The 21,075-nt window shown below is 45.2% G+C and overlaps 1 protein-coding gene and 1 non-coding gene across 3 annotated transcripts; both read left to right on the plus strand.

Moving 5' to 3' along the window:
- Positions 1-302: 302 nt before the first annotated feature.
- Positions 303-17,902, plus strand: ZKSCAN1 (zinc finger with KRAB and SCAN domains 1). 2 transcript variants are annotated; one of them, XM_047089161.1, is made up of 6 exons: positions 303-418; positions 10,333-10,845; positions 11,090-11,243; positions 13,214-13,305; positions 13,582-13,708; positions 16,171-17,902. In XM_047089161.1, exons 2-6 carry the CDS (start codon positions 10,420-10,422, stop codon positions 17,061-17,063), a joined length of 1,692 nt encoding a protein of 563 aa, XP_046945117.1. In that variant the 5' UTR covers positions 303-418; positions 10,333-10,419; the 3' UTR covers positions 17,064-17,902. The 2 variants fall into 2 exon arrangements, with proteins under 2 accessions (XP_046945117.1, XP_046945118.1); XM_047089162.1 differs by lacking the exons at positions 13,214-13,305; positions 13,582-13,708.
- LOC124519422 (U6 spliceosomal RNA) lies at positions 6,806-6,907 on the plus strand. Its single transcript, XR_006964103.1, has one exon. It is a non-coding gene; the product is annotated as a U6 spliceosomal RNA (small nuclear RNA).
- Positions 17,903-21,075: the final 3,173 nt, after the last annotated feature.

The raw sequence follows: 21,075 nt of genomic DNA on the forward strand, positions 1-21,075 counted from the left end.
GAAATGGAAAGGGCAGGAGAGAAATCGAATTATCATATGGACTGGTGTCTGAGCTGGGCCGTTTGTGTCTCGTAAGCCTGAACCCCGCCTCCGGTCCATTCCCCGAATTAACTCTCGGCGCACCCGCCGAGCGCGGTAACCTTAAGACTGGAGGCTTGAGCACCGAAAGCAGGAGCAGGATCCAGCGATTCGGGAATCGAGATGCAAATTCCTCCTGCGCTCCTAGAGAGGACCCGGAAGCACAGCGCAGTCCCGGAAGGCGAGATGCTGACACACTTCCTGTCTTTGTGACTCATTGTGTCTGTGTCGAGGCGTCGGGAGGGCCTAGGTCCGTGTGCAGCGCCGTTCTGCCGGCCTGAGCCCCAGAGTCAGCTCCCCTTTCTCGCCCAGCGCCCCCAGGCTGCTCCCGGGGCTCACGGTGAGACTTGGGGCCGGCCTCTGGGGAGGGCGGGCGGCGCCGCAGGGTGTGTGCGTGAGGGTGGGCTCTGCAGCTGCGGCCCCGGGGTCCCTCCAGGCGGCCCGGGGGAGTGTGGAGAAAGTCCAAGCCCCTGGCCCGACGGTTGGAAGCGCCGTCCCCCGGGAGACGTCCCGCCCCGCCCCCGGGTCCAGGCGGGGAGGGGGTGAGGGTCTAGTGGCCGGGGGTACCCGGAGCCCTGGGGAGAAGCCGTCTGCGGGCCCCTTCCGGGCCCCTAGTCCGCAGTGTCGTCATCGTCCTTTGACGTTTCTGAGAACCGGGTCGCGAGCGAGCCGACCCCTGTCTGATTTTACTGCCCGTCCTTCGTCGCCATTTGCTTTGATTCCAGTGAGAGACTTTTTTTTCGGGGTCCTTCAGGACCTCGAGGTGAAAAATGAGGAAGGCCGAGTAATGGACACGTTTTGAGGTGCCGCTTACGTGTTTCCAGATCACCTGCTTCTCATCCCACCTCCACCCGCTAGCGGTGATTAAAGGATATTGGAAGCTTAGAGTGGATAAAGACGTGGTTCGGATCTAGTAGAGATTTTGTACATCCCACTTTCTCTTTCTGCCTTATGGAATATTTTGAAGACTTTTAAAAATGATCTGTCCGGAAGATTACGTGGTTCCCCCAACCCCCTCGGTTCTGGGTAGTTAACTCTTGCTTGTCTTCGAGTGGGTGAAGAGTGAAGGGAATTTGTGGAAATTGCACCAGGCCATCGGGGAGACTGGTTGCCCGAGTGACCTTGTATTAGTGACCTAATACAGGACTCTTCTCCAGCTCTCAGTTTTGTCATCAGTAAAATTAACTCGATTTTCTCAAAAGGCCTTCCCACTTTGAAATTACTTGATTTGGCCAGTGCAATCGGAAAAAAATTGAGCTACAGTTTAGCCTGAAGCTGTGCCCCTCCCTTCTCTTTCCTGCTGTGCCTCCAGGACACAATAAGATACTTTCATTTTAGAGAGTGGCTGTTACATGGCCTGGGACCAAAGAAAGCATTTATTGTACAGGCCAGTGCTGGGCGGATTGGAGGTGGTCAGTAAATACTTGTTGAATTGAATTGTGGAGAATTCATCGTAACCAGATCAACAAAGTACTGTTAGTATATATGCTGGCCATATGTGGAGAAATAGCTTTATTACAAAGGGAACCATAAGGATAATTTGCCCCAGAACATATCTCCAAGTTTATATTGTCTCTGAATCACTGTGCAAGATACCCATTCATTATTTCAGGCAGTTTTCCCCAGTCTTAAAGTACCAACAAGGAAGCTAGCTACTTAATACACATAGTCTTTTGTTGATTCTCTACTTGATCTAAACATTAATTTTTTTTCTAACTTTATATTGCATCTAAATACAGGTGAGTGCTATATTAAATTTTACCTTTTCATTCTGGAGTAGTATTGGTATTCTTTGGGTAGCTGGCTGTCTTTTAAAGGGAGCTTTTTCATGTTAAAAAAAAATTATAGGCACCTGGGTAGCTCAGTCGGTTAAGCATCTGACTTCGGCTCAGGTCATGATCTTGCATTTGTGAGTTCGAGTCCCATGTCGGGCTCTGTGCTGACAGCTCAGAGCCTGGAGCCCGCTTTGGATTCTGTGTCTCTCTTTCTGCCCCTCTCCTGCTCGTGCTCTGTCTCTCAAAAATAAATAAATGTTAAAAAAAAAATTAAAAAATTTAGGGCGCCTGGGTGGCTCGGTTGAACAGCTGACTCTTGATTTTAGCTCAGGTCATGACCCGAGGGTCGCGCGATCGAGCCCTGCATTGCGCCCCGTATCAGGCTCCAGGCTGAGCGTGGAGCCTGCTTAAGATTCCCCTCCACCGTGCAGACGCATTTTCTTACCCTGTGTCTCTAAAAAATAAAAAAAAATATGGAGTGCCTGTGTGGCTCAGTCGGTTAAGCATCTGATTTCGGCTCAGGTCATGATCTTGAGCTTCCTGAGTTCAAGCCCCGCGTTGGGCTCTTTGATGTCAGCACAGAGCCCACTTCAGATCCTCTGTCTCCCTCTCTATCTGTCCCTCCTCTGCGTGTGTGCTCTCTCTCTCAAAAATAAACATTAAAAAAAATTAAAATAAAATAATAATAAAGTAAAATAATTTTTTAAAAAGCTTAACAAAACTTAAAAAAAATTTAAAGCTCTGTTCAAAAAAGGGAAGAGAGGGTGCCATTTGTTTAAACTTTCAAGACTATGCTCTGGAAAAGATACTGACCTGCTTAGAAAATAGCCTTTGGAATAAACCGAGCTTGTAACTCCAAGCCCTTTTTGTAAGAAAATCGTTGGTATTTGTCCTTGGTGACAACCGGTGGCTGGGGGTAATCTTATCTAAATCGGATAGGGTGTCAGAATGTTTTTCAGCTCAGAGGGACCCCAGAGGTAGTTTTCTACTCCCCTCCCCCATTTGACAGATAAGGATACTGAGTGCCAGAGAGGTTGAATAATTCACTCAGGGATGTGTAACTTATTTGTGGGAGACTAGAGTTTAGGTATTCCAACCTGTGCTGCTTTCACTGTTACAGGAATTCTGTTGCTTAATGTTTTAAGCAGGCTGAAAATTGGAAAGTACAGTCATAGCTCTTAAGTTTGTGGAAAACAAGGTACTCCTCTACCGCTTACTGAATGCCAGACGCTGTTTAAAGAGCTTCATATATGTTAACTCACGTAATCATCACGACAACTCTGTGAGGAAAATTTTTTTTATTCCCATTGCACAAATGCAGAGAGATATTAACTTACTGAAAATGATCAGCTGGTAAGTGGTAGGGTAGCTTATTGAAGCTTCTCCAAATAGCCCCTGGGGCTAATTTGAGGGCAGTACTGAGTGCTGTATGAGTGGGCAGAAAAATACCACACTGTAAATTCAGCAAGTATTTCTTTAAAACTAGGTGTTTGCAAGGAATCATACCAAGTGGTCTAAGAGGTACAAAGAAACATTCCCTTGGGTGCCTGGCTGGCTCAGTTGGTGGAGCCTGCAACTCTTGATCTCTAGGTGGTGGGTTCGAGCTCCACGTTGGGCATAGAACTTACTTTAAAAAATAACAATTAAAAAAAAGGAAGAAACCTACTTTAGCAATTAGTCCAGTTGAGGAGGAAGGCGTGAGCAATTACATTACAGAGAAAGAAATACAACTTCCATGGCAGATGCTTGGCAGAGAGCATTTGGGCCAGAAGTTTAGAGAGAGGAGAAGAGGTGGTTTGCTCAGATCATTTGAGAAACCCAAAATAAACCCAGCCCTTCCCACTGCTGTTGTGACTTTTCTCTTTGCCTAAGTAGGAGCAGAAATGTTGAGGGATGGGGGAGAGGGCCTCATAACTGGGGGAAGAGGGAATGTGCCTATGCCCTCATCTCTGCCCCTTTGGGTCTCACTTCCTCCTCAGAGTCTCTTCCTGTTGAGTCCCACTGACCCAATAAATATCCCACCTTCCCCCCACCCCCCAAGCAAGCTCTGTGCCCAACGGGCCTTTGAACTCAACAACTCCGACGTCAGGAGTCACATGCTCCACCAACTGAGCCAGTCAGGCACCCCAGGAAGTATCCCAGTCTTTAAAACTCTGGCCTAGGTGTGGGCCCAAATCAAGATTCCTTTCCTTTAGTCTCCTTCGTATAGCTGAGACAGGATAAAATTTTCATGAAACTATGAACATTTTTCTGATGCTAGACTAATTTCTACACCAGTCCTGTTCAGTTGCCCCTGGTTAGATTTGAGGTGATTCCTACTTGTGTCTCCTGCTGTGTCTCCTTAGCCACACAGCTCCCTGGTGAAAACAGATGGCAAATGAGGCCCATTCCTGGGTGGTGATCCTTCACAGGCACCTTCAGAAGCCTTTCCTCTGGGAAAGAACCTGTGTGCACACAGAAGCTCTTCCTAACCCCACGTGTTGGGACAGAAGGAGTTTGGCATGATGCCTAGAGCTTCAACTGAGGGTTCCTAATACCAAATCCTACCTCTGCCCTTTAATTGCTGTATGACCTTGGGTGTGTTATTTAACGTCAGTAAGCCTTAGTTTTGTCATTGTAAAGTGATATGATCATCATAGCTCCCTGCTAAGATTGTTCTGTGAAATACTTAATATCTGGTCCGTGGAAAGCACTCAACGAATATGAGTTCTTATGCCCCTGAATGAATGTTCTTGAACAGTGATGAGGGGCAAGTGGCATTTTAGCTAAGCTCTAAAGGATAAGTAGGATTTGAAAAGGCCAGAAGACTGGGAGAGGAAATCCCAGACATCGACTGTGATGTGAGAATAGGATGGTGATCAGAATCCAAGGCATATTTAGGAGCTACTCCTTTTGTGGATGGAAAAGGTTCATGCCGGAGAGGGAAAGAAATTGATGCCGATGGTGAACTTGAGAGGAAACTGGGACCAGGTACTGGGGACTGGTGACTGGAAAGCTATAGAGGTTTAGGGGTTCCTTCGGTGGCTCAGTGGCCAAGCGTCCGACTTCAGCTCAGGTCATGATCTCACAGTCTGTGGGTTCGAGCCCCATGTTGGGCTCTGTGCTGATAACTCGGAGCCTGGAGCCCGCTTGGGATTCTGTGTCTTCCTCCGTCTCTCTCTCTGCCCCTCCCCCGCTTGCCCCTCATTGGGCTCTGTGCTGACAGTGGAGAGCCCACTTTGGAACTTCTGTCTCCCTCTCTGCCTCCTCCTGTCACACTCTCACTGTCTGTCTCTCAAAAACAAACAAACATTTTTTAAAGAGAGAAGAAAGAAAGAAATCTATAGAGGTTTATGAAGTAGGGGGGAAGGGGAATAAAGGCAGGAAACCAAAGAGCGGAAGCCAGACCTGACAGAACTAGGTAATTGCTTCTTCCTGGTGCTTGGAGACTGAATGCGTGTAAGGAGAGGAATCCAGAAAGGTGAGATTCTGAGCTTTAGTGAATGAGGTATCAGTAGAATATCTGATCCCTAATTGCCACTAAAGGGAAACAAGAAGCGGCAGGGGAAACGGCAATATTTTGAGTAGCTCCTCTTTCTCCTCAGTTTAGCAGAAATAAACTGCCAGGTTCTCTAGCAGATAAGTACAAAGAAGTCAAGAGTCTTTGTCTTTCAGGGGCTTAAATTTTAGTTGGGAGGTGATGGGAACTGCAACCGAAATAACGATAATGCAAGGAGAATATATGTGGCATAAACAGGAACAGAGAAGGTATTGAGGGTGTTCAGAAGAGGAAGGTATCTGAGTTAATCTGGAACGGCAGACGTTTTACATCTGGAAGAGTACGTAAAAATTTGACCAACAAGGTTGACGTGGTCGAAACTGTTCACGGCGAAAGTGTGACGATGGGATATCACACCCTGTGCTTGGGGAACATGAATGGCCAGAGAGGCTGAAACACAGGGCATCAAGACGAAGAGCGGCGGGGGCGGGGAGAAGACTGGAAAAGTAAAGTAGGGTGTGTTCTTTGAACACTAAATTGGCAGCAAAAATTCACGGGCGCTAATTGAGGAGAAAGAGATGCCCGGAAACGTACTTTGGCAATACGGCAGTGACCTCGCTTGGTTCCTACTGGACCTGGGAGAGATGGAAGGTACTGAGACTATGGCACTGTGGCACAGATAGGGAGCCGGCCTTAGGGTGGTGGGAAATAATTGTGGGGGGCACAGCAGGACAAGGTAGTCTTTCTTCTGACTTTTCAGAATGAAATTGAAGAAACTAAGGCTTTTAGGAATTATTTAGCCTTGGTTGGGAAGACGCTAGCCAAAGGAGCGATCTGTTGGACTGCCTGTCCCACTGCCTCTTCCTGTGGGGGCAGCTTTCCTAACGAGGTCTTGGCTGTTCTGATGCCCAGACTTCAGGGCTGTCTCTTCCCAGACACGGTCTTGTTGACACACCAGTTACTTCCCTGGCTCCTCTAGCGCTGATGTTGAAACTTCCTTAGAACAGTTGGCACCTTCTGCTTTGTACTGAAATTATTTGGGTAAAAATGGGAATCCTGCTTCACATCTTTGTATCCCCCTCCGTTCTAGGAAGGCACTTGGCATATTGTAGCCTTGGAGAGGGAGATGTTTAAGAATTTAGTCGTAAGGACTTTACCAAGGCTGCTCTGAAGTTGTAAAACGTATTTACTGCAGCAGGGAGGGTGGGGTGCAAAACCGTTCTGAAGGAGATCAGCGGGAAGGGCTGGGGGGTGGTTTGCACTGGACTTGACCAGCTTAAAATCGCAGAAAAAAAATGACTGAATTCCCACATTTCTGTTTATTTCTATGTAGAAAGCCTTTTTGAATATAACGTTCTTTGTTGTTCCTAGAGTCCGCTACTTTAATAAGGATTTTGATTTTACTAAGGACAAAAAAAGTTAAGATAGGAAAACCAACCCTGTGAGAAATCTCAGATTAAAACAGCCATCGCCAGTGCTCGCTTTGGCAGCACGTGTGGTCAAATTGGAACGATGCAGAGATCAGCATGGCCCCTGCACAGGGACAACGCAAGATGCCGAAGCGTTCGATTAAAAAAAAAAAAAAAAAAAAAAAATCACCTCCCAGCTTTTTTTTGGACACATTCCTATCTGTAAAAATTATTTATAAAAGTTGTATACGTGTAGTATTATACCAGTATTTTATGTAACAAAACAAGGATACATTTAATTGTGCTATTCAGAAAATACTTTTGTGTTTTAATTGTACATGATCCCTTTTCTACCAAAATTACCAAAAAAATTTTTAATGAGAGCCATGTAATTAAAAATGCTTTCTAGCTTTAAAGTTCTTGGCTTTGGATGATAGAGCAGTTGAATGCTCTGTCTCTAAAACTTGAATTTGATGCTGTTGAGATGAAAAAGATACCTCACAAAGATTTGCCAGTTCAGATGGAAGAAACACATTGTCAGCTCTGCTTAGTAACTATTGGTCCTATCCACCATGCAAAATTTTTGTTGTTGAAATTCAGCTAGTACATTTCCGTTTTTCAGACCCTTAAATCATCTGTTCTTTTTTTTTTTTAATTTTTTTTTTTCAACGTTTATTTATTTTTGGGACAGCGAGAGACAGAGCATGAACGGGGGAGGGGCAGAGAGAGAGGGAGACACAGAATCGGAAACAGGCTCCAGGCTCTGAGCCATCAGCCCAGAGCCCGACGCGGGGCTCGAACTCACGGACCGCGAGATCGTGACCTGGCTGAAGTCGGACGCTTAACCGACTGCGCCACCCAGGCGCCCCTTAAATCATCTGTTCTTAAAAACTAATCAAAAGGTGGCATGCCTAGCTGGTTCAGTCAGCAGAGCATGATCTCGGGGGTTGTGAGTTCAGGCCCCATGTTGTGCATAGAATCTACTTTTAAAAAAATCAAGGGGTTCCTGGGTACCTCATTCAGTTAAGCATCGGACTCAATTTCGGCTTAGGTCATGATCTCACAGTTGATGGGATTGAGCCCATGTCGGGCTTGGTGCCACTGTTAGCGTGGAGGCTCCTTGGGATTCGGTCTCTCCCACACCGCCTCTGTCTTTCTCAAAATAAATAAATTTTAAAAAAGAATCAAAGGTGTTTTAAGTGGTTTTTTTTTTTTTTTAATTTATTTTGAGAACAAGCGCATGCACGTATGCAAGCAGGGAGACAATGGCGGGGGGTGGGGGGGTGGATTATCCCAAGCAGGCTCTCCACGCTGACGGTGTTGTAGGCATCGACTTGAGGTTCAATCCCACGAACCGTAAGATCATGACCTGAGCCGAAATCAAGAGTCCGATGCTTAACGGACTGAGCCACGCAGGCACCCCTGTTTTAAGTTTTTAAAAAACAGACTTTTGGGGGCACCGGGGTGGCTCAGTCCATTAAGCATCGGACTCTTGATTTCGGCTCAGGTCATGATATCATGATGGGATTGAGCCCTGCACTCACAGCATGGAGCCTGCTTCAGATTCTCTCCCTGTCTCTCTGTCCCTCTCCCTCTTGTGCACTCACTTGTTTGCTCTCCTCAAAGTAAATAAACATTAAAAAAAGAAAAATCTTCTTTAAAACACAAAAACAGACTTTTAAGATCTTAAAATTCTTCATTTGGAAGATTTTATACAGTGTAGAAAGTATAGGGGCGCCTGGGTGGCGCAGTCGGTTGAGCGTCCGACTTCAGCCAGGTCACGATCTCGCTGTCCGGGAGTTCGAGCCCCGCGTCAGGCTCTGGGCTGACGGCTCAGAGCCTGGAGCCTGTTTCCGATTCTGTGTCTCCCTCTCTCTCTGCCCCTCCCCCGTTCATGCTCTGTCTCTCTCTGTCCCAAAAATAAATAAACGTTGAAAAAAAATTTAAAAAAAAAGAAAGTATAAATATTAACAGATGATTAGGTTTGTCCAGGATACTTAGTATCATCTCTAGAAGTTACAATTACATAACAATGTCCGCCCCCCCATACACTTTTTTTTTTTTAAGCAGCTGCCGTGTCACTTATTGGTTGATTTCTTGTTGAATTAGTTTGACATTCGTTCTTACCCACTAATCTGCGTGAGTGAAACCTCGCTGTAGGTAGAAGCTTCATCTGTGCCACTTTCTTAACGTGTGTTTCCACTGTTTGCATTTCTTCGAATTGTGCTTTTTCTGTTGGAGTCTTTAAGCTGCTGGTCTTTTTTCTTCTTTTCTTTTTTCCAGATGTAATTGACATATAACATCATATTCCAGGTGTACAACATAATGGTTTGATATTTGGGCAAAACGATCACAATAAATCTAGTTAACATCTGTCACCACAATTACAATTTTTTTTTCTTGTGATGAGGGTTTTTAAGGGCACTTAGCAACTTTCAAGTATGCAATACAGTGTTATTCACTGTAGTCCCCTTGTTGTACATTATGTTCCTATGACTTCTTTAAGACCTGGAAGGCTATCATTTGAGCCCTGTCACCCAGTTTGCCTGCCCCTGTACTTGTCTCTTTTATGAAGACAAGATTAGTTCAAGCTGGATAAAATAATCCATTATTCCACATAACTGGTCTCAGGTAAACTGGGAGATATCACAGTACCTAAAAGTGAACAAGTGAAATGAGGAAATTTTGGCAGCCCTCTGTGTGGGGGAGGGAGGTTCCTGCTTTTTCCTTGGGACGTACCCTGTAACGTGCCGGTTCGACATTTAACCAAGGGCGGGTGTTAATGTCAGTTTGTAACATGCCGTCTGTAGAATGGCACTGGTGGTCGTGCCTCCCTGCTAGTGCTGTTGTGTCCGGAAATAAGATGACGTGTGTACTGCTTGAAGCCTGGTACCTGGTGCCCTGCTGACACTCAGCTCTCTCTGGGACGAGCACTTAGAAGCATGGCGTCGTAACCTGCTGTCCTGGAGGTTAGGTGTTCAGACTCAGGCACACACCCTAAGGGTGTTATTGGCCTGTTGGACGTTTCTCTCTGCACGCTTTTTTTTTTTTTTTTTTTAAGGGGCACCTGGGTGGCTCAGTCGGTTAAGTGCCTAACTCTTGATTTCAGAGTTAACTCTTAACTCAGTCAGTTAAGTGCCTAACTCGTGCAGGTCTGATCTCTCGGTTCATTTGTTCAAGCCCCACCTTGGGTTCTGCATTGACAGTGTGGAGCCTGCTTGGGATTCTCTCTCTTCTCTCTCCTCTCTCCTCTCTCTCTCTCTCTCTCTCTCTCTGTCTCTCAATAAACAAACAAACAAAAAAACTTAAAAAGAATTTATTTTTAAGTAATCTCTACACTCAACATGGGGCTCAAACTCACAACCCCGAGATCGAGAGTGTGCCACATGCTCTACCAACTGAGCCAGCCAGGCACCCCCTCTCTGTAAGCCTTATCATATAAAATGATGGTGAAAACAGTGTGACTCTGGAGATTTTGTTTTTTCTTTTGCTTTTCAGAGGCATTTTCAGTGCTTTGATGTGCAGCCTTGTGTGAAGTGTTGACACAGGTCACTTTTCATAAAGGTACTAATAGTTATGTTTACTATGTCAGGAACGATACCGAAACATATCAGAAAACATCTAGAACAGAAAGGAGAGCACAGACCCTGTTTGGATCAAGTCAGCTCCCTGAGCCTGAATGATGACTGCAGAATCCAGGGAAGCCACAGGTCTGTCCCCCCAGGCTGCCCAGGAGAAGGATGGTATCGTAATAGTGAAGGTAGAAGAGGAAGATGAAGAAGACCACATGTGGGGGCAGGATTCCAGCCTGCAGGAGACGCCGCCTCCCGACCCAGAGATTTTCCGCCAACGTTTCAGGCACTTCTGTTACCAGAACACTTTTGGGCCTCGAGAGGCTCTGAGTCGACTGAAGGAACTTTGTCACCAGTGGCTCCGACCAGAGATAAACACTAAGGAGCAGATCCTGGAGCTGCTGGTACTGGAGCAGTTCCTCTCCATCCTGCCCAAGGAGCTCCAAGTCTGGCTGCAGGAATACCGTCCTGATAGTGGGGAGGAGGCCGTGACCCTTCTGGAAGATTTAGAGCTTGATTTGTCAGGACAGCAGGTAAGAAGAAGGTGAAACCTATTCTGTATAAGCAGCACTTGGGCTGTAAGCCTGGAGCAAAGAGAGAGTTGCAGTTTGAAGCTGGCACTGGTAGTCTTTGTGGCGGTTATTCTTCTCCGCTCAGATGCTAAGAGGTGCTCTGGCCTCCTTTGCCTGCATCCACTCATTATACGTACCCTCTTTCTGTTCATTTAAACTCCGGTGTAAAAAATGATTTACCCATAAACCCACCATTTGTCCTCAGGTCCCAGGTCAAGTTCATGGGCCTGAGATGCTTGCCAGGGGGATGGTGCCTCTGGATCCAATGCAGGAGTCCTCAAGCTTTGACCTTCATCATGAGGCCACCCAGTCCCATTTCAAGCATTCATCTCGGAAGCCTCGCCTCTTGCAGTCACGGGGTAAGAAAGAGGCAAGATTTCACGTGGGGGAAAGCAAACTGTCCGGGGTGGGAGTGCCCTCTCTGTGTTGCTGAGGGCCTGTAATAAAAAAATTTTTAAGCATGCTTGTTTTTTTTTTTTAATCATTACACTTTATTGTCATTATTAATAAATAAATATTGGGGGAAGTGAAACTTACAGCTCAACCTCAGGAGTTAACGTTACTGAGATGGTAAATAAAATGTGCATCATGAACTGGGGTGGACATTACATTATTCTTGGAATGATTAGCATTTTGGATGTCCAGATTTTTTTTTACAGGAAAGTGCTAGGAAGTGGTAATATATTTCCGGTCTGGGTTTTAAGACACTCTTGTTAATGTCCTAAGTTGCCTTGAAAAGGATCAGTTTTTAAAATTCATTTTATTTCAGATGTGTCAGAATGTTGTAGAACGTCTTTTTCTAGCTTCCAAAAATTTCAAACAGTGTGGAAAGGATGGGAAAAATATTTTGGTTTTTTGTGAGGAACATGAGGAAAAAAATCATTTCAGGGTCATGTAAATGAAAATCAGTTTGTTTTTTTTCCTTTGAGGGAAATATTAATGTCTTTATCCAGTATAAAAATCAAAGTAGGTATGTAGACATCTCTAAAAACAATAACATACTAAAAGTCTAGTTGTTCGAGAGGAGTTGATAAAGGAATGTTCCTTATCCAATGTGTTTATTTGTGATGTCATTTAAGGCGTGAATATTAGAGCTGCAGGAAACGTTCTCTGCGTGTTGGAGAAATCCATGTAAATCAGTGCATTGTGATGTTTGATTCACCACTGTGCATGCAGTCCCAGCCATGTCCTATCTAGGACTTGCGAGGTCTCTCTACCCTTCACGTGGGGGAAGCCAGAAAATTGAAGAGGGTATTTTTAGTTTTAAGTGCCAGATTAAGAGCTTTTTGTCCCCAGAGTTAGCAGTTTTAGAGACCCTGACACCTACCCTTGATGCTTACTAAATAGATCTCCAGGGAATTCAGCCATTTGCGTTTATCCTCAGTTCCCTCTTGGCACTACCCCTCTTCCAGAGTCTTTCCTAATTCTCAGAAGGTTAAAATGCTAGATACTGGGTCTTTTTTGCACATTTTGCTTTAGCTTCTCTTTTAACCACCTGGTCTGAAATAGTTACAGGGTTTAGTAATTCAGTTTCAAGTTCGTTTCTCTTCTGTCTTTGCAGCTCAGTAACATCATCTGTTTATCCAGTAATACTTCCAAATGTCACATTACTTGGCAAGGGAAGATTTTAATTTTGCGGTTTAGAAATTTGTGCAGTTGTTCTTACACGTTGCAGTTAGTGTGATCATCTGATCGATGTCTTGTATTAGATCCGTGTCAACCCATGCTTTTATATACTTGTGAATGTCTTGTCGACATTTGAAGCATGTATGCATTTTATCAGAAAACTGTGGCTAAGTGAGGGAGAAAAGTAGAAGCACAAAAAATGGCCAGAATAGATTCCCTTGTTACTCTGAGTAATGTCTCTGTTCTGAGACATTACTACGGAAGATTGTTAGCACTCATGTTTTATTGTTCATAACTCAATGAAATTCTGATGCTCTGGCTCTTTGGACTGCGGAAAATTAAGTTGTGAGCCAAACTTGAATCATGGACTGAATTAACCCATATCTGTAGCTGAGAATAGGAAGCTGGCTCTGCCATTCTTAACTGTGTGACATTAGACAAGTCATTTACCCTCTCAGGGCTTGGATTCCCCCTCATTAAACTAAAGGGATTGGACCAGGTGATTTTAAGGACCCTTTTATGACACCTTGTGACTCCCACCTAAAAGTCTTTTCTTTGTTAAATTCTCCGTAGTTAACTATTCTGTAGTTAAGCACTGAACATCGAACATGCTGGTGCAGGAAAGAGAGTGCCCCAGGCCCTTCTTGGAGGGGAGGCCCAGCACACAGCTGGTTTCACTCACAGCTCCTTTCTCCTCCCTCAGCTCTCCCTGCCACCCACGTTCCTGCCCCTCATCACGAGGGGAGTCCCAGAGACCAGGCGATGGCATCTGCACTATTCACAGCAGATTCCCAGGTGAGCTGTGGGCCCCTCTGCCCTCCTGAGACCCTCGTGTCTGCCTCTCTTCCTGGAGCTCTTTTAGCTCTCTCCACCCAGGACACAATCTTGATGCCCCAACCCACAGAGTAGCCCCACTCCTCCTGATCCCATTCACCAGAGCCTTATGGTCACCTTTTCTTTCCCGGCATCCTGTAGGTTTGCAGTCAATTCTGTCCCTGACTCCAGGTTTGGGTAATGGGGTTGTCCCTGAGCTTTGGGAGAACTGAGTGTGGGGCTCTCATATTATTTCAGGCAATGGTGAAGATCGAGGACATGGCCGTGTCCCTCATCCTGGAGGAATGGGGATGTCAGAACCTGGCTCGGAGGAATCTCAATAGGGACAACAGGCAGGAGAATTATGGGAACGTGTTTTCCCAGGGTAAGACTAATGCAGGATTGTTGTCTGAGATTGTTTTGCATCTTTTTTTGTTAGTTGTGGAATTTCTGATGTGGTCAGCTGAGAGTTGACAAGGATTGAGAGACTACTGAGCGCCCCCCCCCTTTTTTTTTTTCAGACCAATTAGAGAAGGAGCACAATTCCATTTACTTAGCCCCCAAAGCCTGATACTGTGATTCCCTGATTCCAAGTGGATTTTTTACCTTTCAGTAGTTTTTGCTGTTAGAAATCAGAAATACTCTTGTGTTCTGAGTCCTCACCTCTTCAACCAGTCTGATCCTAGGATTCTTCTCCGGTCCCCTTGGGTTGCAGTGTAGGTGCCTCTGTCGAGGGGGTAGAATCTGTATTTCCTATTAGGTCCATGTGAGACCTGATCATTGGTCTAGTCCTAACCTAGGACCACATTCCTGGAGTTACCAAGCATCCTCCCCTGGGCTTTCTGTCTTTTTCCATCCTGCGAGCACAGCTCCACAACAGCTTTATTTAATTCATGAACTTGCGCCTGTTACCTCCCTTGTGATTAGGATTCCCAGTTTCCAAACCCAGTGCTGGTCTTCTGTGGAGAGGTCTGTTCCTGAATGAGTAGTAGGAACAAAAAGTTTTAAGAGACATCATCCCGATAAGACAAGGTGACACAATTGACAAACATTCCCATTTGTCCCTGCAAGACCTCAAGCCTTGGAAGACAATACTGGACAGCAGCTCCCAAACAAATAGTATCATGGGGGGTTCACAGTGAGACTTCTGCCGGGGGGGTGGGGGGGGGGATAGGGAGGAGGGTCACTGAAGGGGACTGAAGAAGGAACCTCAGGTTTTGTCTTGAACCATAGATATAACCGGGTGATAGTTTCCTGGTTAAGCCAAGGAACTGATCTGTGTTTATGAGCTGGGTATTACCTATCCCATGATAACTTCAAAAAGCAAACAAACAAAGACAGTACAGTCTGGGAACTATCCAGATAACCAAGGACTTTGGCTTGGAATTCAAAAGAAGTGGACTGATGTCCTCAGTATTTATGGCGATTTCATCACTAAAATCAGAAGTTAGATACCGTTCAACTCTCTGTAATTTCTTTCGGAGGTCTGTTTGGGATAGTGCAGACCCACTTGGAAAGGGTTCTTAAAGCCCAAGTAAATAAAGAATAGGGTTGAGATATCTTGGGTCTCTCCCTAGATGATTGTAGAGATAGATAGATAGATAGATAGATAGATAGATAGATAGATAGATAATCTCTACATACATATATATATATATATATATATATATATATATATATGTAGATATAAATAATACTGCATGGTTTTTGAACAATTTTCAATCTCTATTTAAAAATAACGACATGCAGAATTTAGCAGTCTACAATAAAGGTGTATTCCAGTGTTTTACCAGTGCGCTGGTTGCTACACGAGAGCGTCAGCTTTGTGTTTGTAAAATTTGGGATTTTTACATTCTCTCTGTCATGGGCCATATACAGAATTGTTTTCAGTTTTTTTTCTGTTCTCCGTTATTCTCAGTGGTCTGTCAGTGAAGGTTCTAGTTACGTTTATTAATGCTCCAGCCAGCTGCTTCCCCCTTGTCTCTGATACCTGAGCACTGTCAGCTCTGTGCTGCTCTCACTGGAGGAGATAATCTCCTGTGTCTCAAAGGCCTATGTAACCTGCCAAGTCCAGAGCTCCTTGTTTTGTCCGTTAACCGTGGACTTGTAAAAAGCTCACAGAATTGGAGGAGTATTCACTTTTCATTAACTATGTATATGCCTTTCTTTGTGCTAATACCACTTACTGTTTTCTAGGAGAGACCTGTCCATTCTTTTTTCAAACTCATACTTTATTAGAAATGGAAAGTGATTTTTTTTTTTATGTTTATTTATTTTTGAGAGAGAGACAGAGTGTGAGCTGGGGAGGGACAAGAGAGACAGGGAGACACAGAATCCGAAGCAGGCTCTGTCCAGGCTCTGAGCTGTCAGCACAGAGCCTGACACAGGGCTCGAACTCACAAACCGTGAGATCATGACCTGAGCCGAAGTCGGACGCTCAACTGACTGAGCCACCCAGGCACCCCTGGAACGTGATTTTTTTAAACATATATTCCTTCAAATTAATTAGGGGGTGACCAGTCATACAACTGTGAATGATGACCTTCTGCATTCCTCATTCCTTCCTTCCCTAACTGGTCCTGCTCCCTCTGCTCTTCCCAGGTGCACGCTCCCATGCTGTCAGCACGCTGCCCCTGCTGTCCTCCTGCTCTGTCTGCCCTCTCCTCCCCCAACTCTGCTCCCTGTTATCTCCATTCTCTTCCCCTGTTTTTCTCATATTTCATCCCTGTGGATACTGTGATGCCACTTTACAGGCATGTAGAAGCTTCCTGGAGAACAGTGTCACTTGATTGATGATCCCACAGGTTGAAAAGAAAATGTTGCTATTTGTATTTTCTGTTGTGTCAGGTTGTGAAAACAGGAATGAGAATGAGGAGTCAGCCTCAAAGGCTGAAAACGCAGAAGACTCAGCATCGCGTGGGGAGACAACAGGAAGATTCCAGAAAGATTTTGCAGAGAAACGTGAACAGCAGGGCAGAATAGTAGAAAGGCAGCAAAGAAACCCTGAGGAAAAAACCGGAAGAGAAAAAAGAGATTCGGGGCCAGCTACAGTCAAGGAAAAAAAACCCACCACGGGAGAGAGAGGTCCAAGGGAGAAGGGTAAAGGATTGGGAAGAAGCTTTAGTCTGAGTTCAAACTTTAACACCCCCGAAGAGGTGCCGACGGGAACGAAGTCCCACAGATGTGATGAATGTGGAAAATGCTTCACGAGGAGTTCAAGCCTTATTCGCCATAAAATAATCCACACTGGAGAAAAGCCCTATGAATGTAGTGAGTGTGGGAAAGCCTTCAGTCTTAACTCAAACCTTGTCCTGCATCAGAGAATCCACACCGGAGAGAAGCCTCATGAATGTAACGAGTGTGGCAAAGCCTTCAGTCACAGTTCAAATCTCATTCTCCATCAGCGGATCCACTCTGGAGAGAAACCTTATGAATGTAATGAGTGTGGGAAGGCCTTCAGCCAGAGCTCAGACCTTACTAAACATCAGCGGATCCACACGGGGGAGAAACCCTATGAATGTAGTGAGTGCGGAAAAGCTTTCAACCGAAACTCATACCTTATCTTGCACCGGAGAATTCACACACGAGAAAAGCCGTACAAATGCACCAAGTGCGGCAAGGCCTTCACCCGGAGCTCGACCCTCACTCTGCACCACAGAATCCACACGAGAGAGCGAGCCCCCGAGTACAGCCCCGCCTCCCTTGATGCCTTTGGAGCATTCCTGAAAAGCTGTGTGTAAGGCAAGGAGTTGTCCACAAGCCATTTCCCCCTTCTGTTTCCAAAATTACCTTAGAGACGTGTGCCCACGGAGGGGAAAAAAGGCAGCCTCAACAGATTATAAAAGTCACGCTTAAGGATCCTTGTAGCTACATCAGCAGTGTTCTGCCTTTGCATAGTCTGTGGGCATGTAATCCCTCCACACAGCCCCTGCAGGGGAAAGCTAGTCACATGGAGAATCCTCACGATACTTCCGTACAAGACGAAAGCACACATCACGGCAAAACGTCAAGCTTTTCAGTAATGAGGATACCTTTTAAGGTGCTCTTGGCCCAAAAAAACACAGTACAAAATTGAAAGATTTGAAAGATTAAGATTGGCCCCGTGAAAACGATACTGAGGTTTAAAGCTGCTTGCTGCAAACAAATCCCACTTGGCCAGCATCTTGCTATCCCGTATTTCTCGAAAAGAGGAACAGTTGAAACAAAAACTGCATTGGGACATGCTGCTCAAACTAGTTCTAGAGATGATAAGTTATATATGTGATCACTGGTAGCCTGCCAAAGCTATAGAAATCTAGGACTGTGCTGATCAGTATCAAACCAAAGATTTCTGGCTCTTCCTGAACGAGGGTACGTGCACCAGTCTACAGTTCCAAAGGACTGCAACAAATGTAGATGGCTCTATCCTCATCACTGAGATAAATCCTACTGAAATGGCAACAATGATTCAAAACCTTCTCTTCCTTCTCGAAATCCCTAAAGCACTATGGCACTCCTAAATGCATTTCTCCACAAGCTAGCACTTGATTGTATACTGTCTTTTAATCCACCATTGTTTCGTGTATGAAAGTTTTCGTCCTGCCCCCTGCCACACCCCAGCAAAGAGATGCTTCGATCGTCAGGGGATATATTTACATCCCCGTCAGCACTGGACACAGTGCTGAACACCTAAGACGCACTCATTATACCTGACTTCTAACAGGACTTTCTATGCTTATGATAAAGTCCTGTGTGAATCATGAGTACCTGAAGTATGGTAGCCTGGCCCAACTTTTGAAGAGGACCTTCGGAATCCGAGGCATGCTAAAGCTCTGGGGTCTGATGCTGTTTTTATCCTGAATATAAAAGAAAGGTGCTGGCCAGCTGCCTGCATAGACTCTTCCTAAACACAGATCTGTGAGTAAGTACCATGGAATGTCAGAAGTGACTTTATTGTCATCATCTTAAGAAAAATAGGAACATTTACTAAGGCCAGTTTTTAACATCTTTCTGTTCCAAAAGATCTTAGAATTCTCTTCAGTCAGCTGTTGAACGTGATCATTTAGGCACTTTCTGAGTCATTTGTAACTAAATATAGTTCAGAAGCTATAATTTGTGTTGCTTTTCAGAAAAAGGAAACCTGTAGAGTGCATCCCCCCCCCCCCCCACACACACACTTTTCCAGAAGCTTTGCAAAAGCATTTGATATCGTTAGCTGGCAATTACCAAACAAGTTTGTTGCTCTGAGGAGTTCACCAACAAGCTGAGACGTGGTTGGGTGTATCATAGTTGAACTGCACAGCATCTCTTCTGTTTCTCACCCCTGAAGACTGAGGGGAGGTTCTGAAACTCATCTTTTCCATCGTCTGTGCAGGAGGAAGCAATTGGCTGCCTAGAAACTAATGGCAGACGTTTTTCAGATACACATACGGGAGACGCAGGTAGCATGGGGCTACATAGGCAGTCCTCAGGGACTTGGGTGGAGATGACTCTGCTCCTGAGAGTGTGCAAATGATGGTGGACAGCCCTGCACGAACTTAGAAACAGACTAAGAGCAGACCCGAAGACTCCCCTTCCTGGGGGAACCCCACATAGAGTTTGAGGTTTTCCATCAAGAAACAAAACTATCATTGACCAGTTGTTCAGTGACCCGGCAGCTCAAGCCTGGGAGACAGCATGGCTGTATGGGGAACCAGTAAGGTGGGGACAACTGTGGCCTCAGTTTCAGACCAAACTAGAAGTTCTGCACAGCAGTAATTCTGTGGCCTCTCTTTAGAGCTGGGATCGACCACAGCTCCCCTGTAGCTTCTAAACGGTCCTGTCAGTGTTGGCTGAGGAAACTTCAAGGAAGTCTGCAGGTGACCAGACTATTTCTGTCCGTCCAGTTTCAGACCAACAGAAGAGATAGTCCAGAAGAATATGCCTACATAGCTTTTTATAGTCCGTGAAGGTGGAAGAAGTGCTTTTAAGGTTTTTTTCAGAGAGGACGCCACGGTGGAGGCTTCACGGCTGGTGCTCATCAGCAAAGACTTGCCACTGGGGAGCACCAGGAGCAGCAGGCCGCTTAACCCCAGGCACTGATCAAAGCACTGACTGTTCTGGAGAGGGAACGAACTTGGGTTGGTTCCACATTGGTCCTTTTTTGTTGTTGTTGTTGTTTTTAGCCGTAACTCCATGCTGACATTAATTCAGCCATCGTTTTGGGGTTTTTTGTTTTGTTTTTGTTTTTGTTTTTTTGTTTTGAAAAGGAAAGTTCAGTCCAGCCTGTGCCCTCCTATTTCTCTTCCTTGCCGACCACGGGGGAGCCACAGCGGTTGCCTCAGATCTTCAGCAGATGCACTTCTGAAAGCAGCCATTTGAAAATGCGTTTTCTGGGGGCCGGGGGGGACAGGCTATGGCTGTTCACGAAAACCTTTCATGTTGGTCCATTTATCAGCTGCTCAGTGTAGAGTGTAATTGGGTCACGGTCAGAAAGGCTCACCACATCTCATTAGTGTGTCAGGACACTCAGAAGTTAGTTCTTGACTGGCCGAAGTCTATTAACAAACAGTTTAAGTACTCCATAGTTAACCATTAGCATGCTAGTTGACCTGATGGAAGTTTTTGAAGGGTTTTTAAAGGATATACCTTAAATACACCTGCCAGGAAGAGAAGTAAAATTCTTCAGATTGTGGGGGGGATTTGTCTGTATTCCAGCCTGGCAGGCAAGGCTCCAGCCTGAAAAGACAGATCTCTGAGGCATCTTGATATGTAAGACACTTCGTGTTTGATCAAAGGCATAAAAGTGAAACTGTGCTAAATGTGTACAGACAGCTCGCTGCATTTGATACGTGTGACCATTGACATCTTACATACATCAGAAAACTCATTCCAGGAAAGAACCTCGAGAATGCGATAAATATGGCAAAGCCTTTCATCACATCTCAGCCCTTGGCATCCAAAAGCTTACACTGTAAATAAACTTTATTAATATTGTATGTGAGGAAAACTTTCACGTATACCACTCGTTGCTTTGGACAGAAAATGAATTCCGTCAGTATGTTCCAATCATGTAATGAATTTCAGAAACACTGCAGAGGAAGCCTGATCCACTCCAGAGGATCCACAGAAGAAAAAAAATGTGGGGAAATGCTAAAAAGAAGGCAAAAATTGTTAAAAAATTGTTCATGTTGGGTACTTCTATATATTTTGTATGACCCACAATGTCAATGTCTGTGTTTTGTACCTTCAACCCCGGTTGTGATTCTGTGTATTCCCTGTAAACAGATAATGTATTTTATTTTAATCTATTTGACAGAACACATCACTCCAAAAGAGCAAAACTTCTGGAGTGAGTAGTGAAGGAGTTGATGTGGGTATAGACAAAAAGTCGGTTTACAGAACGGAGGAGGGGGAAGAGGAGAGAAAACCTTTAGAGTTTGGTGCTCACCAAATCAGAAGAGATTAGTAGATTCCTTAGGAGAGACAGGTCAATAGGCCTCTAAAATGGAACAGTTCCTATAAACATCTGCAGCTTCCTGCACATTTTCTCTTCAAAGCCAGGAAGTGGACCTCTTAGCTGCCAGCTCACCATTTCAGGCAAAGAAAATGGGTTCTCTGAGCTTGCGAGGTGGGGGGAAGAGGGGCTTCTCCAGGAATCAAGAGTAGGGAGTGCACTGGAAAGGCCCATTGGGACCCATTAACCTGACCAGGTCATATAAACTATGGCCCTGCTTCCCCCACTAACTCTGTTCTTTATGCTTAGGCAATTTGGGTTAGCAGAACGCCAGGACG

This window comes from Lynx rufus, unplaced genomic scaffold (assembly GCF_022079265.1).
Source record: "Lynx rufus isolate CCGP_SWC_20201006 ecotype Redwood Valley unplaced genomic scaffold, mLynRuf1.p SCAF_27, whole genome shotgun sequence".
Taxonomy (NCBI): Eukaryota; Metazoa; Chordata; class Mammalia; order Carnivora; family Felidae; genus Lynx; species Lynx rufus.